The sequence below is a fragment of the Carassius carassius genome, chromosome 15 (genome assembly GCF_963082965.1).
Source record: "Carassius carassius chromosome 15, fCarCar2.1, whole genome shotgun sequence".
NCBI lineage: Eukaryota > Metazoa > Chordata > Actinopteri > Cypriniformes > Cyprinidae > Carassius > Carassius carassius.
Window position 1 is genome coordinate 20,984,260 of NC_081769.1, and position 22,086 is coordinate 21,006,345.

At 39.2% G+C, this 22,086-nt stretch overlaps 2 protein-coding genes across 2 annotated transcripts; one reads left to right on the plus strand and one right to left on the minus strand.

The window, feature by feature from the left end:
* Window positions 1-101: 101 nt before the first annotated feature.
* On the plus strand, window positions 102-5,355 carry LOC132158512 (Golgi-associated plant pathogenesis-related protein 1-like). The gene is made up of 5 exons (XM_059567943.1): window positions 102-536; window positions 1,394-1,502; window positions 1,605-1,708; window positions 2,116-2,193; window positions 5,050-5,355. The coding sequence occupies exons 1-5, from the start codon at window positions 524-526 to the stop codon at window positions 5,208-5,210; spliced, it is 465 nt and encodes a 154-aa protein (XP_059423926.1). The 5' UTR covers window positions 102-523; the 3' UTR covers window positions 5,211-5,355.
* A 597-nt stretch (window positions 5,356-5,952) lies between these two features.
* LOC132158510 (serine-rich adhesin for platelets-like) lies at window positions 5,953-21,411 on the minus strand. Its single transcript, XM_059567940.1, has 10 exons — window positions 21,392-21,411; window positions 17,911-18,025; window positions 9,193-13,938; window positions 8,848-9,093; window positions 8,659-8,747; window positions 8,122-8,193; window positions 7,871-8,017; window positions 7,581-7,712; window positions 7,217-7,339; window positions 5,953-6,229 (listed from the first exon to the last, which is right to left on the minus strand). Exons 2-10 carry the CDS (start codon window positions 17,993-17,995, stop codon window positions 6,215-6,217), a joined length of 5,655 nt encoding a protein of 1,884 aa, XP_059423923.1. The 5' UTR covers window positions 17,996-18,025; window positions 21,392-21,411; the 3' UTR covers window positions 5,953-6,214.
* Window positions 21,412-22,086: the final 675 nt, after the last annotated feature.

Genomic DNA, 22,086 nt, shown 5'->3' on the forward strand with positions numbered 1-22,086 from the left:
TAATCTTTATTTCAGGTAATAATCCACCCTTTTCATTCAGGGCTTGGTTACAATATTTTAAAATCTTGTTCGGCACATTTCATGCTATCGGTTTGCATTTAGTTTAACTCAAGTAAGTGGTTTCAGCTCACTGCTTCCAGCTGAAAGCAGCAATGCCAACACCATATAAGGCCACTTGGCTCATACAGATGATGTCATCATCACAGTCCTGACTGGAGAGTCTCCTTTGCCCAGTACAAAGTGTGAGAGAAAGAAAGTGAAGGAGGTGTGGTGAAGACCAAACAGAAAGAAGAGAGCATGCATTGTAGGTAATGCTAAAATAGACCTAACTGAAGCTTGTTTGTAAGATGTTTTAGTGTGTGGCTTCCAGAGGATGAAAAGCTAGATGCTACTTGGTTTACTGGAAAAACACAAGAGCGAAAGAGAAGAGAGAGAAACGGGTGGGGAAGAAGAGTGAAGGATTGTAACAGCTGCCAGGGACTGACAGTGAGGGAAATACTTCACTTAGAGGAGTCTTCTTACCATGGGGAAGTCAGGTAAGTGCACCATCATCCTCTTCTAAATCCCTGTCTCACTTAGCATTTGTGATGTTGTCAAATATAGATTTTCTTCAGTCTGTCACTGCCATCCTCTGCTCTTGAATGAAGTTTTGTCAGTGCAGGTTGAGTATATGCCAGCTTTATCACGTTGTATGTGTGTGCTGGGGATTGTTAGCTACTCAATCCTTGCTTTGTTTGAGTGGTGGCATGTAGTTGGATTTATGACTCAGCAATAGAGGCAAGCACAGCTGTTTGACAACATTTGTCCATTGTCCAAGAGCACAGGTTTTGAACGTTCAGTCTTCTTTATCAAAAATAGATGAATTATCAATAGGACTGAAATGCTATGACTGTCGCTCAAAACAATTACATGTAATTATTGTTTTTATTCTTAGCAGAAATACATTTTGAAATGTTGTTAGCAGAAATATAGGCCTACGGAAACATTTTAACTTTTTTTTTTTTTTCTTTTTCTTAACACAAAGGTACAAAAATCAGACCGAGGGCTGTGTAAATGTTGCATTACTGTGTGTGTGAATCCAACTACAGTATGTTAAAATAAGTCAAATTCACCTATATTCTCTACATTTCAATGCTGAAAAATAAATAGATAAATTGGCTTGAAATTAAGATATGCTCCAAGGCTTCTTTTTCTCCCTATTTCCCCCCCCACTCAAATGGTATGCCGAGCCAAATGAAGGGGAATCAAGGGCCCTGGTTTGGACCACTCTGTTTGTCAAACGAGTACTAGCCTTGAGAAATAAATATTTTAGACCGTGTGTTTGAGTTTAGCAAACTGTATGAAAAAATTGCAGTACTTTCTTATCTCTATTGATTCACTGTTGATATTGCAGCTTCCAGGCTTTTTTGTGAAGAGGTACTGAAGACTCATAATGAGTACAGGAGAAAACATCAAGCCCCTCCTTTAAAACTCTGCAGTAAACTGAGCAGTGAAGCGGCACGGTGAGATCTTTTATAAGCTTGCGCTACTATTTGCTGTTAATTTCTTATCTTTGACATTGCTTTCATCTTTACTACAGTTTAATGCTCTTCAGTGTCTTGTAGATATGCTGAGAGCCTCACAAGCACCAGAATCCTGAAGCACAGTGTTGAGTCTAGTAGAGGAAACTGTGGAGAAAATTTAGCATGGGCATCTTATGATCAAACGGGTATGAATCCTCTTCTTCGGTTTAAAAATGTCCATCTGAAACATTTACGTGGATGTAGGAGTACAGACTCTCAACCTCTTCTCTTTGCAACAACTAGGACTAATGAATTGACTATCTCCATGTTCAGTCTATAGTTGATTACTACGTAGATCGTAATGTCTGGCCAGTCTGGAGTCATTTGTAAAGTGTCACTAAATGTATAGTGTGTCATGTAAAGCTTCAAGTTGTACCCTGGAATCTTCAGATGGATTTACTATAATATTGTAATTAAACAACCAGATTATAAATACACATTCTACGGAGTAAGGAATTTGGGATTATTTGAATTGATTAATAATAATAAATAATTAACTTATTATTTGTACTTCATAATTCCATTTCACATGAGAATCTCTGTGTGCCGACAGGTAAGGATGTGTCAGATCGCTGGTATAATGAAGGGAACCAGTACAACTTCAACCAGCCAGGATTCTCCTCTGCAACTGGTAAGAGTATTTACAGCAGTGGGGCTCCTTGAGATCTACTTACCTGCAAAGTTTACTTCCAGTTCTTACCAAGCACACCTGAACCAGCACCTTAAGGTCTTTATGTGTGGGAACGCTAGATTTTGTACTTCATTCACTTGCGTTCCATAACAGACTGAATGACTAAACTGACCAAAACCTCCCTTAAATCAGTCAAATTACCAGAAACAAGAGCAACTTAAACCTGAAAACCAGATTCGCCTGGTTTAGGATGTTCTTTTTAGCAGAGAAAAAATACAAACCTCATTTATTAACAACTTTGCTCAGTACTCAGAAAAACAAAATTTAAATCTTAATGGTTTGCAGTGCTTCAGGAAAGTAGATTGGATGGCAATTTTTTATTTTATTTTTAGCACACATACTTGGCAATTAATGCATGCTTGTTAATCCTCAGAAAAATTTATTTGTAATCTTTAAAATCTGAAAAGTACGGAGCCCCGTACATGACATGCAGGAAAACAATTAGGCTAAATCGTGTGCACTATTTGCTATTTTGTTCCCTCGATTCATAAATTGTCTGCATGATTTACTAATTCGTTTGCTAAATCGTGTATCTGATTTATAAATCGAGAGAACGAATAAGTAAATTGTGCATACAATTTATTTATTTTTTTCTTGAAAAGTTATGTGCGGGGCTCTGTAGAAAAGTTCCTTACAGGAGCATCTCAATAAATTAGAATGTCATGAAAAATTTCATTTATTTCAGTAATTCAACAAAAATTGTGAAACTTATATTGAATAGATTCAATGCACACAGACTGAAGTAGTTTAAGTTCTTTTCTTTGTGATTTTGGCTCACATTTAACAAAAAACCCATCAATTCAATCTCAACAAATTAGAATACTTCATAAGAAAATTTAGTGAATTTTTGGCCTTCCAGAAAGTATGTTCATTCACTGTACATGTACTCAATACTTGGTAGGGGCTCATTTTGCTTTAATTACTGCCTCAATTCGGCTTGGTATGGAGGTGATCAGTTTGTGGCACTGCTGAGGTTGTATGGAAGCCCAGATTTTGACCGTGGCCTTCATCTGCATTTTTTTTGGCCTCTTGTTTCTCATTTTCCTCTTGACAATACACCATAGATTCTCTCTGGGGTTCAGGTCTGGTGAGTTTGCTGGCCAGTCAAGCACATCAACACCATGGTCATTTAACCTTTATTTTGGTGCTTTTGGCAGTGTGGGCAGGTGGCAAATCCTGCTGGAAAATGAAATCTGCATCTTCAAAAAGCTGATCAGCAGAAGGAAGCATGAAGTGGTCCAAAATTTCTTGGTATACGGGTGCAGTGACTTTTCAAAAAACACAATAGACCAACACTAGCAGATGACATTGCACCCCAAATCAACACAGACTGTGGAAACTTAACATTGGACTTCAAGCAGCTTGTGCTACGAGCTTCTCCTCCCTTCCTCCAGACACTAGGACCTTGGTTTCCAAATGAAATACAAAACTTGCTCTCATCTGAAAAGATGACTTAGGACCACTGGGCAACAGTCCAGTTCTTATTCACCTTAGCCCATATAAGACGCCTCTGACATTGTCTGTGGTTCAGCAAATTCCTTGACACGTCTGTGTGTGGTGGCTCTTGATGCCTTGACCCAAGCCTCAGTTCATTCCTTGTGAAGTTCACTCAAATTCTTGAATCAATTTTGCTTGACAGTCCTCATAAGGCTGCGGTTCTCTCGGTTGGTTCTGCATCTTTTTCTTTAACACTTTTTCCTTCCACTCAACTGTCTGTTAACATGCTTGGATACAGCACTCTGTGAACAGCCAGCTTCTTCGGCAATGAATGTTTGAAGGGTGTCAATGATTGTCTTCTAGACAACTGTCAGATCAGCAGTCTTCCCCATGATTGTGTAGTCTAGTTTACCAAACTTAGAGACCATTTTGAAGGTTCAGGAAACCTTTGCAGGTGTTTTGAGTTGTTTAGCTAAATGGCATGTCACCATATTATAATTTGTTGAGATCGGTGAGTATTTGTTAAATGTGAGCAAAAATCACCACAATTAAAAGAACCAAAGACTTAAATTGTGAAACTTGTGTATTAAATTTAATGCGCACACAGACTGAAGTAGTTGAATTCCTGCAATTAATGAACTTTTCCACGACAATCTAATATATTGAGATGCACCTGTATATGATGTCAGCTTGACAGCTTGTGCAGTTTTTATATTCATAATCAGTTATATTTGGTTATAAAAGACACATACAGACATGCGTAATACAATATTCTTCAAGGTTTATAAATATATATATATTTATTTATTTTTTTTGTAAGATGCTTCTCATCCTATTGGAATTAAGCTTTTTTTTTCACATGTCATCAGCTGCAGGAAATGAGTAATACTAGCCACCACCTCAAGAGGGCAGAACACTTTCGATAGTCACAATTCTACAGCAGCTGATCCAAAATCTTCTGAAGTGACTGATAATATAGATTGTGGATAACGTGTATACTTGACTAAACCTTTAAATATGTGGTTGGGAATTTAGGAACGGGTGTTCCTGTAACTCTATTGGTAGCATATGGTGTTGTCAACATCAAAACTGTGGGTTTGATTCCCAGGGGGTAAACACAAAGTGATGAAATCACCAGTAATTAGCTTTGGATAAGCATTTGCCAAAGGCATTAAAATGTACTTGATTTTCTTATTCTACCCAAATGTTTCCACTCTGTCTCTCAGCATATAAATATTTAACTGAGCTCTAACACAAGCACCAAATGGTTTATAGGAGTCAAACAAGCATAAACACTTTGTGACAACCACACATCGCTGCAATACACCAATTAATGAAAGAATCATTGTTTTGTTCTAGGTCACTTCACTGCAATGGTGTGGAAAAGCTCGAAGAAACTTGGTGTTGGTAAAGCTGTGGCCTCCGATGGTTCAACTTTTGTAGTGGCACGTTATTTCCCTTCTGGCAACATTACCAATCAGGGCCACTTCCAGGCCAATGTCCTGCCCCCTAAAAACTGATCCAAATGTAGCTGGACACAATGAGAACGAAGGTAGGGAGGGGAACTGAAACAGGATGGGGAACAGCTGAAATCAGAGAGACCTTTACCTGGAGGTCCAAACACAGGAATTGTTGGCCTTAATGAACAAACCTTACTTGAATAAAGAGCTTGTCTTTACATTTTTAGGCTTTTATTAACTTGAATATAAAGAGGCTTTCAGTAAACTAATTGTTGAAGCTAATGCTAGTTATATTTTCCATAAAGCTATGCTTTTATTGTGGTCATTGTGTGCTTGTTAGCTTATGGGTGATGTTAACAAAACAGTATTAGAAATTATTTTTATGATTAAAGCAAACACGGATATAATCACATACCTCCATTGCACTAAAATCTAATGTGAATATTTCTTTTGGTTGCATTCTTCATGCTGAATGTGAAAAGAAGTGTGTGACCTCACATGACATTTAAATACATGAGATGCTGCAGAAATAAGTTTTGGTAATGTTCATCCCTTTTGTATCATAGACTGATCATTCACTATTATTACTTTGGTCCTCTTTGTGTACAGTATATTGATATGGATTAAAATTGACAGTGTTCAAATATTCTATCAGATGTCATGATTGCATTCAAAATTGAGAAAATATTATCTTTGATTTAAGTGGAATTTTAGTGTCATGTGCACTATTTATGCTTGCAAGATAAATATACATATACCCCAGGGAAAAGTAAAAAAAAAACTTCAGGTCAGATTCAAGCCATCAGCTTTGAGGACATAAGCATTTATTTCTACAATCCTCTGATTTACCATTTGAGCCATTAAGGCAATATTAAAATTTGTTTAAAATGTATAACGATACATTTTTGTTTGTAAGGTGCCTTTATATGATTCATAAATAGTGTTGGGAAATGAACAACTCGTTGTAATTGATTTATTTCAGCAGGAGTTTGGGCAGCGCAATATAGCAGCATTACTTAGGGAAGAAAACACGCAAGGGGGCGGGGAAGAAGTCTTTTCCTCTTTTACATGGTCAGCTCCTGAGAATAGACATAAAAGATGAAATATAAACAGCAATCAAAGGGTTTGCTTATATTTGTGAGCCATCACTGTTTACAGGAACTAAATGACTGAAAATGGCCTCACCAACGGTAACACCTCAAAAACAAAACAAAACTTGTTTTAATAGCATTCACTTAAAGGGGTCATTGGATGCCAATTTTCAACAAGCTGATATGATTCTTTAAGGTCTTAATAAAAAGTCTGTAACATAGTTTGGTTAACATTTCTCAATGGTAGTGTAAAACACTGTTTTTACCCTGTTTTTTGCATTCCACTTTAAATGCTAATTAGCTCTGCTCACTCTGCCGCTCTCTGAGAGAAGGTAAGTTTTAGCGGCAAAAATCGCTAACTAGCACATTATTGTTGTTATTTGCAAAGATTCATTAAAAAAAACTTTACACTCACTCACTGGAGGTGAAGCTGGATCATGAATGATTTGTGCAAACATAGACGCATTTAGGTAGATCGGGGGGCGCATTCCCTTCAGAAACTAATGTAATCCACAGCGTCTTCAGCGGCTCAGATGTTGGCAGTAAACTTTGGAATACTGATGACAGCTCAGGGTGGGTCTAAGGTAAAACACCAGTCCAGTCTGTGCTTAAACGGAACTGTCAATTAAACTATCATGGGAGATCTCAAACCATCTGAGATTAGCTCGATTTGAGAAAGTGGAAATTATTTAATGATAAACACACTGTGGATCTTTATAATTTTAGGGTGGTTGTGTACATTTACTGACAACACAAATTTCAGTTCAAACAGATTGTAAAAGTGCAAGTCGCATCCGATGACCCCTTTAATAATAATACAGTACATTATTTTCACAGTTAACAATGCCAAAAATATGGTTTGGGTTAGTTTGTTTACTTAATTAAGGAACAATAAAACATCTATGTGAGGCTAGATTAGAGGGAATCTAGAGTAAAATTAGGCATTAGACAATGTACAAATGCTGAATCACTCACCATAATGGCATTGACAATGTCATTCTTGTTGTGGCGCAGTGCACGGACTGCTTTAGCTCGAGACACATTGGCCTGTGCCATCACCAATTCGATATCTCTCTGCTCCAGCCCACCCTCATCCAGCTTACAAACAGACAAAGAGAATATGGTTCATCTTAATTTAACTGCTTTATTCATTCAAGCATATTTCTAAAAAGAAATGGCCATCCACAAATGGTGTCATTATTTACTGACATTATTTCATCACAGAACCAAGAAAGACAAAGGTTTGGAATGAGATGAAGCTGAGTAAAATATATGACAGAATGTACTTTTTTTTTTTGGGTGAACTATCCTTTAAATGGAGGAAATGAAAGATTTATACCTCCTCTTCTTCCTCGCTCTCTTCTTTTATTGTCAGGCTTGGTGTGATGTCTGATGCCAGAGGTGAGGGGTCAAGAGGAACCTTAAATTTCTCTGCTGCTGCCTTGTGTACTTGTTGTGACAGGTCTTCAATCTGAGAAGAAGAGACGGACAGAAAGCACAGATGAAGATCAATGAACAGATATAAATATTTAAATATCCATCTTGCAATTGGAAATCTGTGCCACTGTAGCCAGATTTTGTAAGGTATCTTTGCATATGCAATAAACAAAATTATGTGAAAATACTAACTTTGGCCTCTCCAAAGACTATGTAAATATCCGAGGCAGGACTTTTGAACACATCTGGACGTGTAATAACAAAGAGAATATTCTTGGACTTCCGAATGGTGATGCGTGTCACTCCGTGGATCTGTTTCAGCCCGAGCTTTGACATCGCCTTGTAATGATAACAGCCACATGGAGGAAGAGAGAGTAGGTCAGGGACATTTTGCACAATACAGTGAGTCTTAAAACTGCATGAAACTGCATTTGCATTCCTACCTTTCTTGCTTTTTTCTCACTTCGACTCTGTTTGGCTCTGCTCATTGACTCATCAGCAGGAGAGTGTGAGAGCTATGAAAAAAGAAGATATGAAGGAAAAAGAGAGCATTGTAGGACCAAACATTGTTCATTCAGTAGATCCAACTAGACTTAAAAGTTAAAAAATATATAGATTTTTTTAGCAATGATGCATGCAAGTATATCTTTGTTGATGCTTCCAACATATGCTCTGCTGCACTCAATTAATTGCTGCTTGTCCGGTTTACTTAATTTTAACATTTATAGCTGTCCAGTTCTCCTTAAGTGTATGTGTGTGTTTTAAATCAAGATAAGAAAAAGCATTTAGTGTTATGTATTGTGCATGTTGCTTTACTCATAGTTTACACCGCAAAGGTTACTACAGAGTAGCATTAGTATTTTAACATGCACTACTGCTATGCCAACTTGTAGTTATTTGTAAGAAATGCAATTGTGATAGTTTGACAATTTTGAGTTTTATTCAATTCACTCAAGATCACTCATGAATATACAGCCCACCTGTGGATTTGAGGGTCTCAGCAATGTCCCACTGGGTTCCTCTAGCTCAGGTACTGAGCCATCACTGTCGGTTTCATTACCTGAACCTACTAAAGGAAAGAAAAACAAATAAACACTAAAATTGCTTTGCTAGAGAAGGTACTTGGAAAGATGCTGATGCCTTATGGCTAAAACAGATGATGAACATACTATTGTTTTTGAATGGGAGATCCAAGTCCTCTCTGCCTTTTGATCTGTAGCTGATTGGGCACACGCCTCGCTCTATGCTCTGTCGCTCAGCTTGCTGTGTTTTTATGAGGGAGTCTGGTCTTGGACTTAAGCAGGGTAGCATCTCTCTTTCATCTGACTTTTTCCGTGTTCTTTGGGCATGGTTACTGTCTGATTGTCCAGTGGATGTTGTTGACTGGGACTGTTCTGTTCGGTGACCCTTCCATTCTATTCAAGAAAAAAAACACATGACATGTCTACAGTTAAATACTAATGATTCCTAGGATGAAACTAACTCAAAAACTAAGGAAACAATCTAAAGTTTACCTGGAGGATTCTCATGTCTGCATGATTTTGTTGTCATGGCTGTTCTCTCACTTTCATGATCGCACATGTCTTGAATAGGAACCAAAGTTTGTGTTTGTTCCACTGTTTCCCATGCTGCTGATTTCAAACTGGTTATTCCAGGAGTCCGACAGAGACTTTGATAGTCAGGTTGGTTGGGTTTGCTGTCTGGAGCTGTATGTGAGAAGGCAGCAGATGTTTGGGAGATGTCATGAATGGGCTGTGACTCCTGAACGGGGGTAGAGAGATCTTCCTCCTGGACAATGGTGGATGAACATTTTGGAGAAACCCTGTCTTGTTCTATACACGATGAACTGCCCCCTAGGTGATTGTCATTGATGTCTCTTGTGCTTTCTGTCAAACTTACTCTGCTCAAAGAACTGTCTGGAAGTTCTTTCTGCCTATCTGGCCTCGTAAGGTCTGTTGTCTGAGATACAACCACTGGCTCTGTATGAACAGACTCTTTTGGATCAATATAGTTAGGGTCAGGGGAGTTAAAAATGGATTGTTCTGGTGTTTGATCAAGTTCACAGTTCTCCGTTATAGAGTCATCCTCTTTCTGATGAGTTTCACCAAATTCCTCTCTCACTGAAAATCTATCAAAACTTGGCGCTTGATTACCTGTAGTCTCCATTTCCTTTCCTTGGCACTGGATTTTTTCATTGTCCATTGAGGCTAAATCTGCAATGTTGGTTTTAAGGGCATCAATTACCTTTGGTTTTCTGGCATGACTTGAATTAGCAATCTGTGCTGTTTTTGGTGTTGCCTCATCACTGTCAGCTTGAGAAAGACCTGATTTATGTGAACCATCATCATCAAGAGTTTTGTTCTGCTCCAGAAACGAAACATTCTTTGTAAAATCTTGTTCTTCTCTATTTTGACAAGTTTTCAGTCCCTCGTTTCCCTTCTCATGGGAGTCTGATTGATCTATCTCCTGATCCTGAACGTCAGTTGTAGTCGCTTGTTCCTGAAGTTGTGTATCAGTGGTTTTAGCTTCATCGGTTACGGTTTCATTTTTGATGTGTTCTCTCAGCTGAATTACTTTCTCCCCCACAACCTCATTTGAAGAACCATCATAGGGATTTGTCTCTTTATGTGAGACAGAAATCTGTTGGATAATTGTTAATTTTGAGGAGTCAACAATCTTTAAATCAGTTGGTTTCTTTCTGAATGTGAAGGTGCCAAACGATCCTCCTTGCAAGTTGAATGTGAGCTTGTTTTCCGAGCCAGAGTCAGTGTTTGTTAAGGTAATCTGTTGAGAATTTGAATTACCCTGATTTAAAACTGGACTAAGATTATCTGATTGGTTAGAAATTACTGTTTTTGTAGAAGATTCACTCTGATCAGTTTGTTCTGGGGAGATGGTTGCTATTAACATAACATTATCAGGTTCTTGACAAGATTCCAGCTCCTCAGAGTGTTCAGAAGTTATTTCATCACTTTCTTTCCTTAATGTGTCTGAAGATAAATCCTCTGGAATGTTGAAGTCTCTATTTGTAGTTTGATCTTTCCCATCTTTCCCATCATCTGAAAGCATATTCAATGTTAGGTCTGATGGATCACTCACGATTAAGGGCGTGAATGTTTTTTCTGGATCATTCCACGATTGCACCAGACACTTATCAGAACTGCAATGTATAATTGGATTGCTCTCTGGATTTTGAAGGTTATTTGCATCATCCTCACCCCCTCCTGCCTCTGAAAGATCTTCAATTGATCTCCAGCTGACAATGTTTGACTCAACCACACCAACATCAATGTCTGCCATTTTCTCTTGGAGGTCACAATATCGGTTGTTGTCCTCATCATCACCCATGTTGTCTTCTCCAGTGGCAATGTTATGAGCGACTGGCAAACCTTTACTGTGCACTGATCTAGCTATCTCACACATGAGCAGATTTTCAGCCTCAAAGTCACAGCATTCACCTAAAGACAGGGGATCCCTTGGTGTCCAGCTGTCAGCGTAAAGTCCCCTTTCTGTCATACTGCTCTCAGAGTTCTCTTTCTTTGGTGAAATGACAAGTCTGCTGTATGTGGAGCAGGACATATTTTGAGAGCTATGGTTTACATCATCATTGCCAGGTTGATTCTCTGTCAGATTATCTTGATTCATGGAACGTTCAAATGGTAAAACATCTGTTGATGTTAAGTTATCTGGCACCTCACACAGTTCAGGATAGGCACAAACTGGAATGTTTGTGGGGCTGCAGTCATCCAGGTATGTTAGTTGGGGGACTCCTTTATTTAGGTCATTGGTTGCAGTTTCTGCTAACTGCAATAATGTGTCCAACTCCATACTATTTGCATTTTTCTGATCTAATTCCTGGCTATCATCTACATTAGTCTCGAAGCAAATGTCAGAAGCTGTAGCACCTGCTACACAGGATTCAACGGGACTATTATTTTGTCCTACTTTGTCTTGATTAACAGATAATGTTGGATCACCTGTGGAAATTTGCTGTCCTTTTTCTGAGGTTACCCTGACTGTAGAGGGATCTGTACACTGTTTGCCTTCCTCATCAGTTGTTTTGATCTCTGTAGTTGATTCTTTTGAAAGCTCACCCTTCAGCAAATTTGTTTCTGAAATTTGTTGTGCGATTACACTTTCCCCATGAACATTGCAGTCTGCCAGATTCCCTTGCAGTTCTACATGTGGAAGCTCAGATGATCTTGAGGATATCACTATTTCACTCTCACTGCCAAAAGATTTGGGCTTAGCATGGCTTACTGACTGCACAGGTTCATCTGGCCCAGGGAACTGTTGGGAGAGTTCAGCATGCTTCTCTGTGCAGTACAGATGGTCATTTTCATCCCCGTTATAAGACTTGGAATCACTTGAATCTTCAGTGTCATCCTGATAAGCAAAGGACTCATCTACACCCTCGTTTATTGAGTTCTCTGAAAGGGAATTTAGGAAAGATGTAGAGGTGTTATCTTCATTTGGGTCTTCCACTTCCTTTCCAACCCTCGAAGCTGCCTCTTGTTGCTTTGCCTTGTCATTATCCACATCTTCATCATCACACTCATCCTCATCATCCTCATCATCATACTCATCTACATCAGCTTCCTCCTCTCCAGCAGCATATGCATCCACGTCATCCCCCTGCTCATTATCAGTGGGGAACAGGGTTATATCCATGGAATCTGCCTGGAATATCAGGCTTCCATGGAATGGCAACATAGAAGCAGGAATCATCGCATCACTCTCAAGCTCATCCTCTCTAGAATAGCCATGGCACAGAGGAGCAGAGGAACCTATCTCGAGATATAAACTATTACTTTTTATGTCTACAGTCTCTGGAGAGTGGGAGACAGGGGTTTTGCTCTTTGTATCCAGTGCTCCAGTTGCATTATTGTCTGGTGTTAGGGAGTGATCCAGGCTCACAGATGGCTCTAAGAAACAGGCATTGAAATCAATTTCAATACTTTGTTGTGAATCACTAAAAGCTTCAGTTGCATCAAGGGCTCTCTGGAAATCGCTTGGCCTCAGAGAGCCCTCAGATACCTTTGTGTCCTCCTGGCAGTCCGTTCTTCTCCTGCTGCTGTTGCTGTCTTGTGTGGAATCATGTTCTGTCACCCAATGAGGAATACAGGTGTCCCTTGTTAGTATATCCACTTCACAGGGCACATCTTCCAGCAACTCTGGCAAATCAGGTTTACCCAGACAAGCATCCCTCTCATTACCAGTTCGATCATCTCCAACCTCGTCGCCAATCTCTGAGAGGGAACCCACATAGCAAGCAGGAGCTTCTTGCAACTCTGCCTCAGCTGTTAAGTTTGGAGAGCATGAGTGGGAGGTGCTGGAGGTGTATGAAGTCCAGCTGCCTCCCTCAGCAGTCATGTAGGAACCAGAGGGAGAGGTAGGAGGGGAGCACAGATCAGACTCATCAGTTGGGGAACCTTGACTTTGGCTCGGGCTCCCTGGGCGCCATTGTTGTTTGAGATGTGAACAGTAAGCCATCTTAATGGGGGTGGAAGGGGCTGTATAGTAGCGATCAGGATCCAGTCCCGGAAGGACACCAATGCGCTGTGGGTCAACAACATAGGGAGGTTCTGAAAATGATAAGGAAGGCACTTCACCCTGAGATATAGACACTGGCTCTCCCTCATTGTCTGGGAAAAGAGTACTGCTGTCTGTCAATTCAGCATCTCTCACTTTGGACTCTAGGACTTGATATTCAGGTATCTGACCCATGCATTTCTCTTGTTCTGGAACTGAAGTCAAACTCTTAACCTGATCTACAGTAGAACTCTCCTGACCAGTGTCTAGTTTTGTGTTTTCATCTACCCCAATATGACATTTCATGGAAGGCTCTGAGGGCTGGTGTCCTATCTGCTTTCCTAGCAGCACTCCACTTTGTGTCTCCATGTTTCTCAGCAATGCCTCTTGGCCCATTACCACCCTTGAGTCCATGGTCTCTGGCTCTTGAAAGTCACTTTCGATTTCTGATCCAGTTAGGACTTTGATCCGTTCCATTTTCATAGGACCTCGTCTGCAGGCTCTACCAAACCGCCCTGTTGGTCGGCCGATATTTCCAGAATGCCCTTCTAATTCAAAACTTGCACCCTCAGGCTGTGGGCGAGGATAAGTGGTTGGTTTGGCCATTACCAGGCGGGGTCCAAAAAGAGTACATAGTGGGGAGGGTTTTGGAGGGCTGCTGGGAGAAGGACTGGAGGCACTGTCTGTTGGAGTTGAAGCTGAAGAGCTGGATGTTTGACCAGACAGATCTGAAAGATTAAAATAAAAAGAATGATTTCATTTTGTCCCATATATATATATATATATATATATTATATATATATATATATATATATATATATATATATGATTTATTATTGAGGTTACACATTTCTGCACGAAAATGTATTAGCAATTTTTTTTACAGAGATCAGAAACATCCTGACAATATAGTATATTATAAAAATCCTTTTTGAAAAAGAATTCTGAAATGACACTAAACTTCAATCTGACTCTTCAAAGCTGATCTCTTTTTATCCATCTGCCTTGCCCCAAACATGAATAGTATTGCAACTTAAATGTCACTGTATGAAATATTCAATACAGCATTGGAAAATTGTCATCTGAACTGCAGATTCATTTTAAGTGTTTTAAAATGAACTGTATGCAATAAATCCAGCAAAATAAATGAAATTCAGTTTCATAGGATACGACAACTAGAAGCACTATCCAAAAGTAGTGTATTATACTGTATAGGGTGGGATAATATTACATGCCAAAACATACTTATGCAAGCTGTGATACCATAGCCTTTTTGTACAAGTGTTTCTACATGAACTTTTCACAAGTATTCCAGAGATTTCCACAAGTCCTGATCAAACTTAAAGATATCACAGTTTAACTATTGTTCTTGTCTTCAGAAGGAGTGAGGGTTTTTGGTTGGGGGTGTGGTGAGGCCTTAATGGTCAGCCCCATGGGAAGCATTTTAATGCCCAGGGAGTAATTGGACGTCTTTGAGAAACAGGGCTCTTTTTTGCCTTTGCGGCAAACTGTGTGACAGCATGGATTTTAAAGAGAGCAAAATAAGCAGCAGTGTCAGCAGAAATCTGGATTTCTAACACCATGCACACACAATGTATTTACATGAAAGGATGGAGTGTATGTGTGGGTACATGTACTCAGATAACTGAATTAAGGAAACTATTTATTTTAAAATACCTAACCTAACACTTCATTGTTGAAAAGCATGGAAATGTCAACACTCATAGCAGTTATGATACAGGCAGTGCCAGCCATGTACCTCATTACACTCAACAGATGCATGACATTCACGTGACATTCAGAGCATTTAAATGTGTACAGAGTAGTTCCTGTCAGCTCTTCACCCACTGCACTCATTATCTGACAGGTTAGTCTATGGCAAAATGGAGTTATTAGATTATTTCCCCATTCTCACATCAATCTCTCCAATTCTCCTAGGATCACAATAACCTTCCAATGGACTCGATGTGGATTATCATCAAAATCTCTTCTTGTTTCATAATGCTACATCACCATTAACATGTTGTATCTTCATTTCATCAGCTTAACAATGTTTTCCACACATAACACTGTGCATATAAGTTTTTTTTTTTTTTAAAACACCACTGATGTGTTGCTGGGATATAAAGATTTTTTAAGTTTGTCCTTGCAACATCAAAGACTTGGCATGCAAGCAGATTAACCTGAGCACTTGAAAACATCAGCAACACTAAAAGGCAAGGTTGCAGTTCTAAATAATCTGAATTAATGTAGGCTTGCTTGTACACACACACACACACACACACACATTTATTATCTTTAAATACACTACTTTAAATTGATTTTTGCCTCTATGAGTTTTTCCTTTCTCATTTTATCCATTGTATTCCTTGGCCTTCTCAACATATGTATCACTCTCTCTAAATGTCCTTCTCTGTATCACAATCTTATTCACTCCCACTTGTCTCTCCTTCTGTGTCCTAAAAACGTCACTAGAGGGCATATCCATCTTATTGTGCCATAATAGTGTGTATCATTGTGTACACATCACAATCATCATCCCAAACCATTTGGGCTAAATTGTGCGTGTGTGTGCATACTTGACAGTATTTGTTTGCGTGTTTGTGCGTGTGTGAGAGAGTGACTATAGGCTAATTGTTCTGCTTAGTCATGATTCAAAAAGATAACGTCACGCCTTCTGTTTTCTGCACAAGGCAGCACTGTTTTGGAGCTGTATACAAAGCCATCACTGTGTGTGTGTGTTCACAAGTGAGAGGGCGCTTTGTTGCCTCAAAACGTAATTTGCAGTGCAAAATCACTAGAGGGGAAAGGCAGAAGTGTGTTTTTTGTTAGTACGTGTGTGTGCAAGTTTTGCGCACTTCGACCTACTCCAAGTTACACCTGCTCAAGGCACCTCCTCAAATAAAACAGCAGATGGACTTAGTTTGTGTATGCGTGTCTGACTTCTTTCTTGATTGCCCTTCGCTCTTAGAACCCTGCTGTTTGCCAGGTAGGATGACCAGGTGGTGTTAGAGTTCATCTCTTTGGATCCAAAATCTAAAACATGTGATTTTACTCTTAAACATGAACTGGAATAATGAAAGTGAGTAGACATCATCGCAATTCCGAATACCATTTCAAATGCCGTATGCTTACATACTTGCGTAATACAGCAAGTCCAGAGGATAGTCTGATGCAAGAGGGGCATTCAACAAAATCTTTCCTTTTCCACTGATTTCAACAGATGTCAACCATCAAATTCTGTTCATTGACAAAACTTATTGAGGTGAAGAAAGATTGTTTAGATTTAAAACAAATGCTAATGAGACTTTCTGAAGCAGTGGTTGACTGAACAATGCTTTGTCCCTAGAGACAAGAGAATCTAAATGATGAAACATCCCTGTTATTTTACCAATACATTCCCCAATGGTAGGTCTCTTGTGTCCACTGCAATATGGAACTTGTCAACAAATAAAGCTTTGATAATACTTTCATAGCTGAAAACTTTCATGTTTCAAATATATTATTCTGAGAAAGTCACAGTGGGTTATGTATGGAACTGGCCTTGTTAATACACATGCTTTGCAGAACATCCTTCAGCACAGACAAATTAACCCCAACTGTCTGATCATCTAATGTCTGACCTATCTGATTCCTTGGTGTGTGTGTGTGTGTGTGTGTGTGTGTGTGTGTGTGTGTGTATGTGTGTTTATGAGTGATGTAATTGAGAGGGACTGAATAGAAGCAGGCCATGCAAACCAGATCAACATCCACTCAGCTTATCTAGCTCTACAGTGCCAACACATTATTCAATTAAAGAACATCTCTGGTACTTTCACAGTGCCTTTACAACAACAACAGTTCAATAACAATGAAATGGGAATAAAGAGTTGAAATGGAGAGCCCTTTTTTGTAACAAATGTGTGTTGATTGTATTTTAGCTTATGCACTTATTTTTTTCAGAGATATATTTTAATGCTGACAATAGAAATTATACATAAAACTGCATCATCGCCAGGTGGGCCTGCAAAAGATACAATCATATTCCACAATGCTATTCAATACCATCACCACTAAACACAAACATTATTGTCCTATCATGCCATTTTGTTTTGTGATGCCCAATTCAACACATATCAGATTCAGAGGCAGAGTTGACTGAGACGACTACAAATTTACGGAGCACTAGGTCCCAGGTCTCCTTTCTTATTAGTTCAGTCATCTAAAGATAGTGCAGAAAAAACTGTCACACATGAGGGTTCTCTTTTTTTTAGGGCAATCTTTCTGCTCGTTCAAACACACACATACACATGAGCCTATATGCTTAATGGGAAATTTCACGCCATTTTACATCTTAGATCAATGTCATTTCATGCAGGCATGTTATGGACACCTATGCACTTGTCCTTAACATCCTTGATTCCAACTGATGCTGTAACTTGGGGTCCTGAGAGTGATGCTGTGTCATGCTGTTGTAATTGCAGGCAGAGAGGAGGAGTGTGTGTTTGTGTGGGTGTTTGTACTACAACCACTTAATGCACACAATGCTCTTTTAGGACTCTGCTATATGATGTTTCTGGGTAGGGCTGGATGTGTTCCTGATTTCTGGCTAACTGTCCTAGCAGATAATTATATTTGACACATGCTTTGAGCTAAGCATCCTTTGTTTACTTCTACTTATGCATCTTACATAGCATGTTTTGAGGTGTGTGTTTGCTTACCTGGTCCTGGCAGCTCTGATTGTGGGTCTCCAGAGTCCAGAAGGCCCTGCGCGGGGCCGCTCCGATGTGCAGTCTCACCAGGCATATCTGTGTTGCACAGCCTCTGACGCACTGCCTAAAAGATAGGAGCCAGTAAACGGAGGACTGAGAAAACGAGTAAAGGATGTTGCCTCCTCAGTGCAGAGATACAGATCCGTGTTCACTGCGTGTGCATTTATGTCAGTGTGCATGTGAGAAAGAGAGAGAGAAGGGTTACAGAGCCACGTCCATTAACAGCATGGGAAATCTGTGCGTGAGCTGCAGTATTCTCTCTGATTACGAGAGAGCCCACCCCAATCAGACTTTCTGTCGCTCTCCCCTCCCTTCCTCACTGCTGTGCTGCCTCATAACCTCAATCTCCCCCTCCCTCTCTCTCTCTCCCTCTCTCCTTCCCTCCTGCTCTCCCTTTGGCAAGTGGGTCTTGGACAATGGTGTCAGCAAATTTCTGTATCTCTCGGAGGCTGAGGGATAAGAATACAAAACACAGCAGGCAAAAAGATAGAGATGCTGTGGACTGAAACAATAAAATCTAATCTGATAGCCATGCTGAAATAAAAATGTTTAAACCAGCATAAACTTGTTGGTTTTAGCTGGTTTAAGATTATCTCCCTGCCTGGCTAAGCTGGTGTTAGTGTAAAAAAAAAAAAAACTCTAAAACCATCAAAACTGTTTGGGAGACCTGTTAAAGTTGGTGTTTTGGGACAGTTTGGGTCCTCATGAAATTGACTCTCCATCAGATATCAGTTACTATCGAGTTCATACAAATAATTTGAATTTAGAATATAATGGAGTAAATTCTTTATGGACACAATCACATCTGTCTCTTCATGTTTTCTTGTTTTAGAAGACATTTCACTTCATTTCACAATAAGAAAGAAAATACAAATGAGAGTAATGCAATTTCCATTTTATTGCCAACTTTAAGACCAGCAAACCAGTGTTGGGTGTTATATTATTTCAGCAAGAAGCGTTTAAATGATAGCCATACTGCAGACAAACAATAAAATCTTATTCTCCACTTCCCTCTTCTCTATACAACACAGTCACTCCCCAGGGAGCACTTCTCCGGTATTACCATCATGCAGAAATGTTTGTTTGGTTGTGACAAGTGAGATACTGTAACTAAAATACATTGTGCTACATAATGTGTTAAAATCATAATGAAATTTATAAAATTTATAAATAAACAATGAAGTAGAAATACTCTTTCAATGATAATGTTGTTTCAAATCAATGAGATAAAAACAACATCTTTAAAAATCAATGTAACTGTGCTTCATGAAAGTGTATACTGCAGTAAATTTAACTACAGAGTACAGGGCTATGTTTCCACGGCAACTGTGGGGGAGAGCTCATGGATGCTTTAGAAAGAGAATCCGATATTCAGCAGGTTCCAGCACTGGCAAGACCTAGGGACTTTCCTGAGGTTTTTTTTCTTTCTGCCTCTCACTTTCTGTTTCAAACATTCTGCTCTATCTCTGGAATTTTAGGGAACTGGATGTCAGGAACAGTCATAAAGAGTGATAAAGTACTATTCATTTCTCTCAATACATTTATTTATATTGAAAGTGAAAGTGAATAAGAACAAAGACAGACAAATAAAGATGACTCTCTAATTCAATCCAATTCAGAGATAGATCCATTGGTTTTCCTGGTAAAATGATGGATCAGTTTACTCAGAAATGCCCAGAAAATACATGAAAAGTATATTCATATGTGCTTTACTGTAAAAAACCTTTACATTTATAGGGGGTTCGTTCTGCTTTTGCTGCTATAACAGTTTTTATGCAGGCCTGTCAAGTTTTTTGACACCAGACTCAATAAAACATTTGAAATGTGTGCTTAATTCAGATGACCCAATAAAAAGAGACAGGAGAGGGCCTTCTAACATAATAGATAAATAAATAAACAGAACGAGAGATGTGTGGATCGAATAAGGAAGAATAACTACTTGTCACCTTCCCTGTAGCCTGCAGAGAGGTCAGCTCTCGTTCGTTCTTCAAGGCTCTTCAGAGGGCCCCTGCATAACTCAGAATGACTGAGCTAACCCGAGCTGGGGTCAACCTGCCCTTCAAGGTAAGGAAGACTGGAAGGACTAAAACTCATCTATAACATGACAGGGGCTGAGCTCATTAATGTCATATAATGCAAAACAACAAACTAATTTATAAACAATTCGATAACAAGCTAATTATTTTAAACCAGAATTTTTCTTATAACTGATGGCAGTGACATTAATGCCATGATGCATGATTCCCCAAAGAACCTTTCAGTGAACAGTTCTTAAAAAAGAAAAAAAAAAAATTGTAATTGCGTAGAATATTTTAATTATACAAAGAACCATTTTTTTTCACTATAAAGAAATTTTCTGTAAAAAAAGGAAAGGTTCCATTTATCTTAAAGTTTCTTCATGAAGCCATGGAGCTGAAGAACTTTGAAGACACTTTTTGCAGTGTATGGCAAGAGCCCGTCTACGGAGAGCCTTCCCACTCCCTATTAAGTCCTATTGTACCGAATTTTGGTTGCAGTACCACCAGAGTTCCACTGGGGGCGATCTCCATGAGTGCAAAATGAATGGGAGTCTATGGGGCTAGACGGCTAAATTTGTCCCTTTCACCCGATTGCCGTTGAGAAATCTCAGATCTGATTGTAGGTTTTGCAAGTCTTTCGATTTCTTACAGGTTGAGTTGTTGTTGCCCATAACATGCTACCATTCTGCTAATGAACGCTGATTGGTCAGTGAAGGACTGATTACGACCAGAGATACCGCTTGATGGCATCCGAATCAGCGGGATCAGAATGTTAAGGCGGACTTTTTCGCCCAAGTTTTTCTTTTCAACGCAGCAACTTTTTTTTTTTTTGGTTGCTGGCACTTTTATCTGCCTATTGTTATGTATGTACTGTGAAATTTACACGGGAAATAAATTTAATTTGAGTACTTGTGTTATTCTTGTGTTAAGAAATACCGGATACATATGGTATAGTATTGCCACCTTAAAAAAACACAAACAAATGCCACGCTCAATAGTGCTAAATATCAATAAAAATGTAAAAAGGAAAAAAAATGATTTGCAGGTGTGCAATGATAAATAAGTGACTCTAAAAAATCTAACACCCAGCAATTTGTAATTCCTTTGCATCTCCTTTCGAATACAACATTCAAATTACTAGACAAAAAAATTATATCCTGAGTAAAAGTGGATTTTGAGGGGTATACCGCCATTGACCTCCATTGATTCTGCACTCGTCCTGTGAGCGCCCTTATATGGAATCACAGTGGAACTGCAACCAGTTCAGAAGCCGGAAGTGTAGTGAGAGTAAAACTTCTCGCCATATTAGACATTCTCTGGTATGACATTAAAATAACCTCCATCCCTTAATAATTTTTCCAGCAGGGGATGGTCAGGTTTAGCACAGCAAGCAGTTAGAAAAAAAAACTTACCTGGTCCTTTTGAATGAAAGGGCCGACCAGTCTAAACAGAGGTCGCACAATCGTGGGAAACTCTCGTCAAGTAATAAGCTGTGGACTCTGTGTTTGATTGTCAACCATTATAGTTTGCAATAGATGACAAATTATTGGGCATCGTTTTTAACAATGTCTATATATTATACAACAGTTAAAGGCCATGTTGCAGGTTAACCACCACTTTCGATTAATGGGTACATAAATCACTCAAGATATGTATATCATTTTTTAAATGTCTCAAAAATAGTCTTAAAAGACCTATTTTTAAAGTTTTTGGTATTAACGGTTTTTTTAGGCAACTCGGTGATGACGTCACGTTGGGGAGAAGTCGAGGAAAGGTAGCCTCAGTCTAGTATGATGCCGCATTCCAGGCAACCCGTAACCCGTGTTTTTCCAACCTTAAACCCGTGAAAGTGCACAGGAACGGCAATCAAACTCGTGACTTCCCATCCCTGAACTCGTGTCTCGTACTAGATCGATGTACTCCGAGTTCCGAGGTCACACAGCACGCGAAACAACAATGACAGCCCCTATGGATAATAATGCCTACGGATGCAGTTTATGCAAGTGGCACACGTTGAAAAAACGATTTTAGGTCAATGTACCGTTGCAATAAAAAAAAAAAATAATCTAGTTACAATTCCTTGCACTCAGAAAGTTTGGCGTTACTT

Excerpts from the sequence above, each read along its gene's own strand:
- LOC132158512 (XM_059567943.1), top strand. Across the intron at positions 1,709-2,115 it reads GGCATCTTATGATCAAACGG|GTAAGGATGTGTCAGATCGC; the intron begins GTATGAATCCTC and ends GTGTGCCGACAG. Across the intron at positions 2,194-5,049 it reads AGGATTCTCCTCTGCAACTG|GTCACTTCACTGCAATGGTG; the intron begins GTAAGAGTATTT and ends GTTTTGTTCTAG.
- LOC132158510 (XM_059567940.1), bottom strand. The coding sequence starts at position 17,995 with ATGCCTGGTGAGACTGCACATCGGAGCGGCCCCGCGCAGGGCCTTCTG. Across the intron at positions 9,094-9,192 it reads CAGACATGAGAATCCTCCAG|AATGGAAGGGTCACCGAACA; the intron begins GTAAACTTTAGA and ends TTTCTTGAATAG. Across the intron at positions 8,748-8,847 it reads TCTCCCATTCAAAAACAATA|TAGGTTCAGGTAATGAAACC; the intron begins GTATGTTCATCA and ends TCTTTCCTTTAG.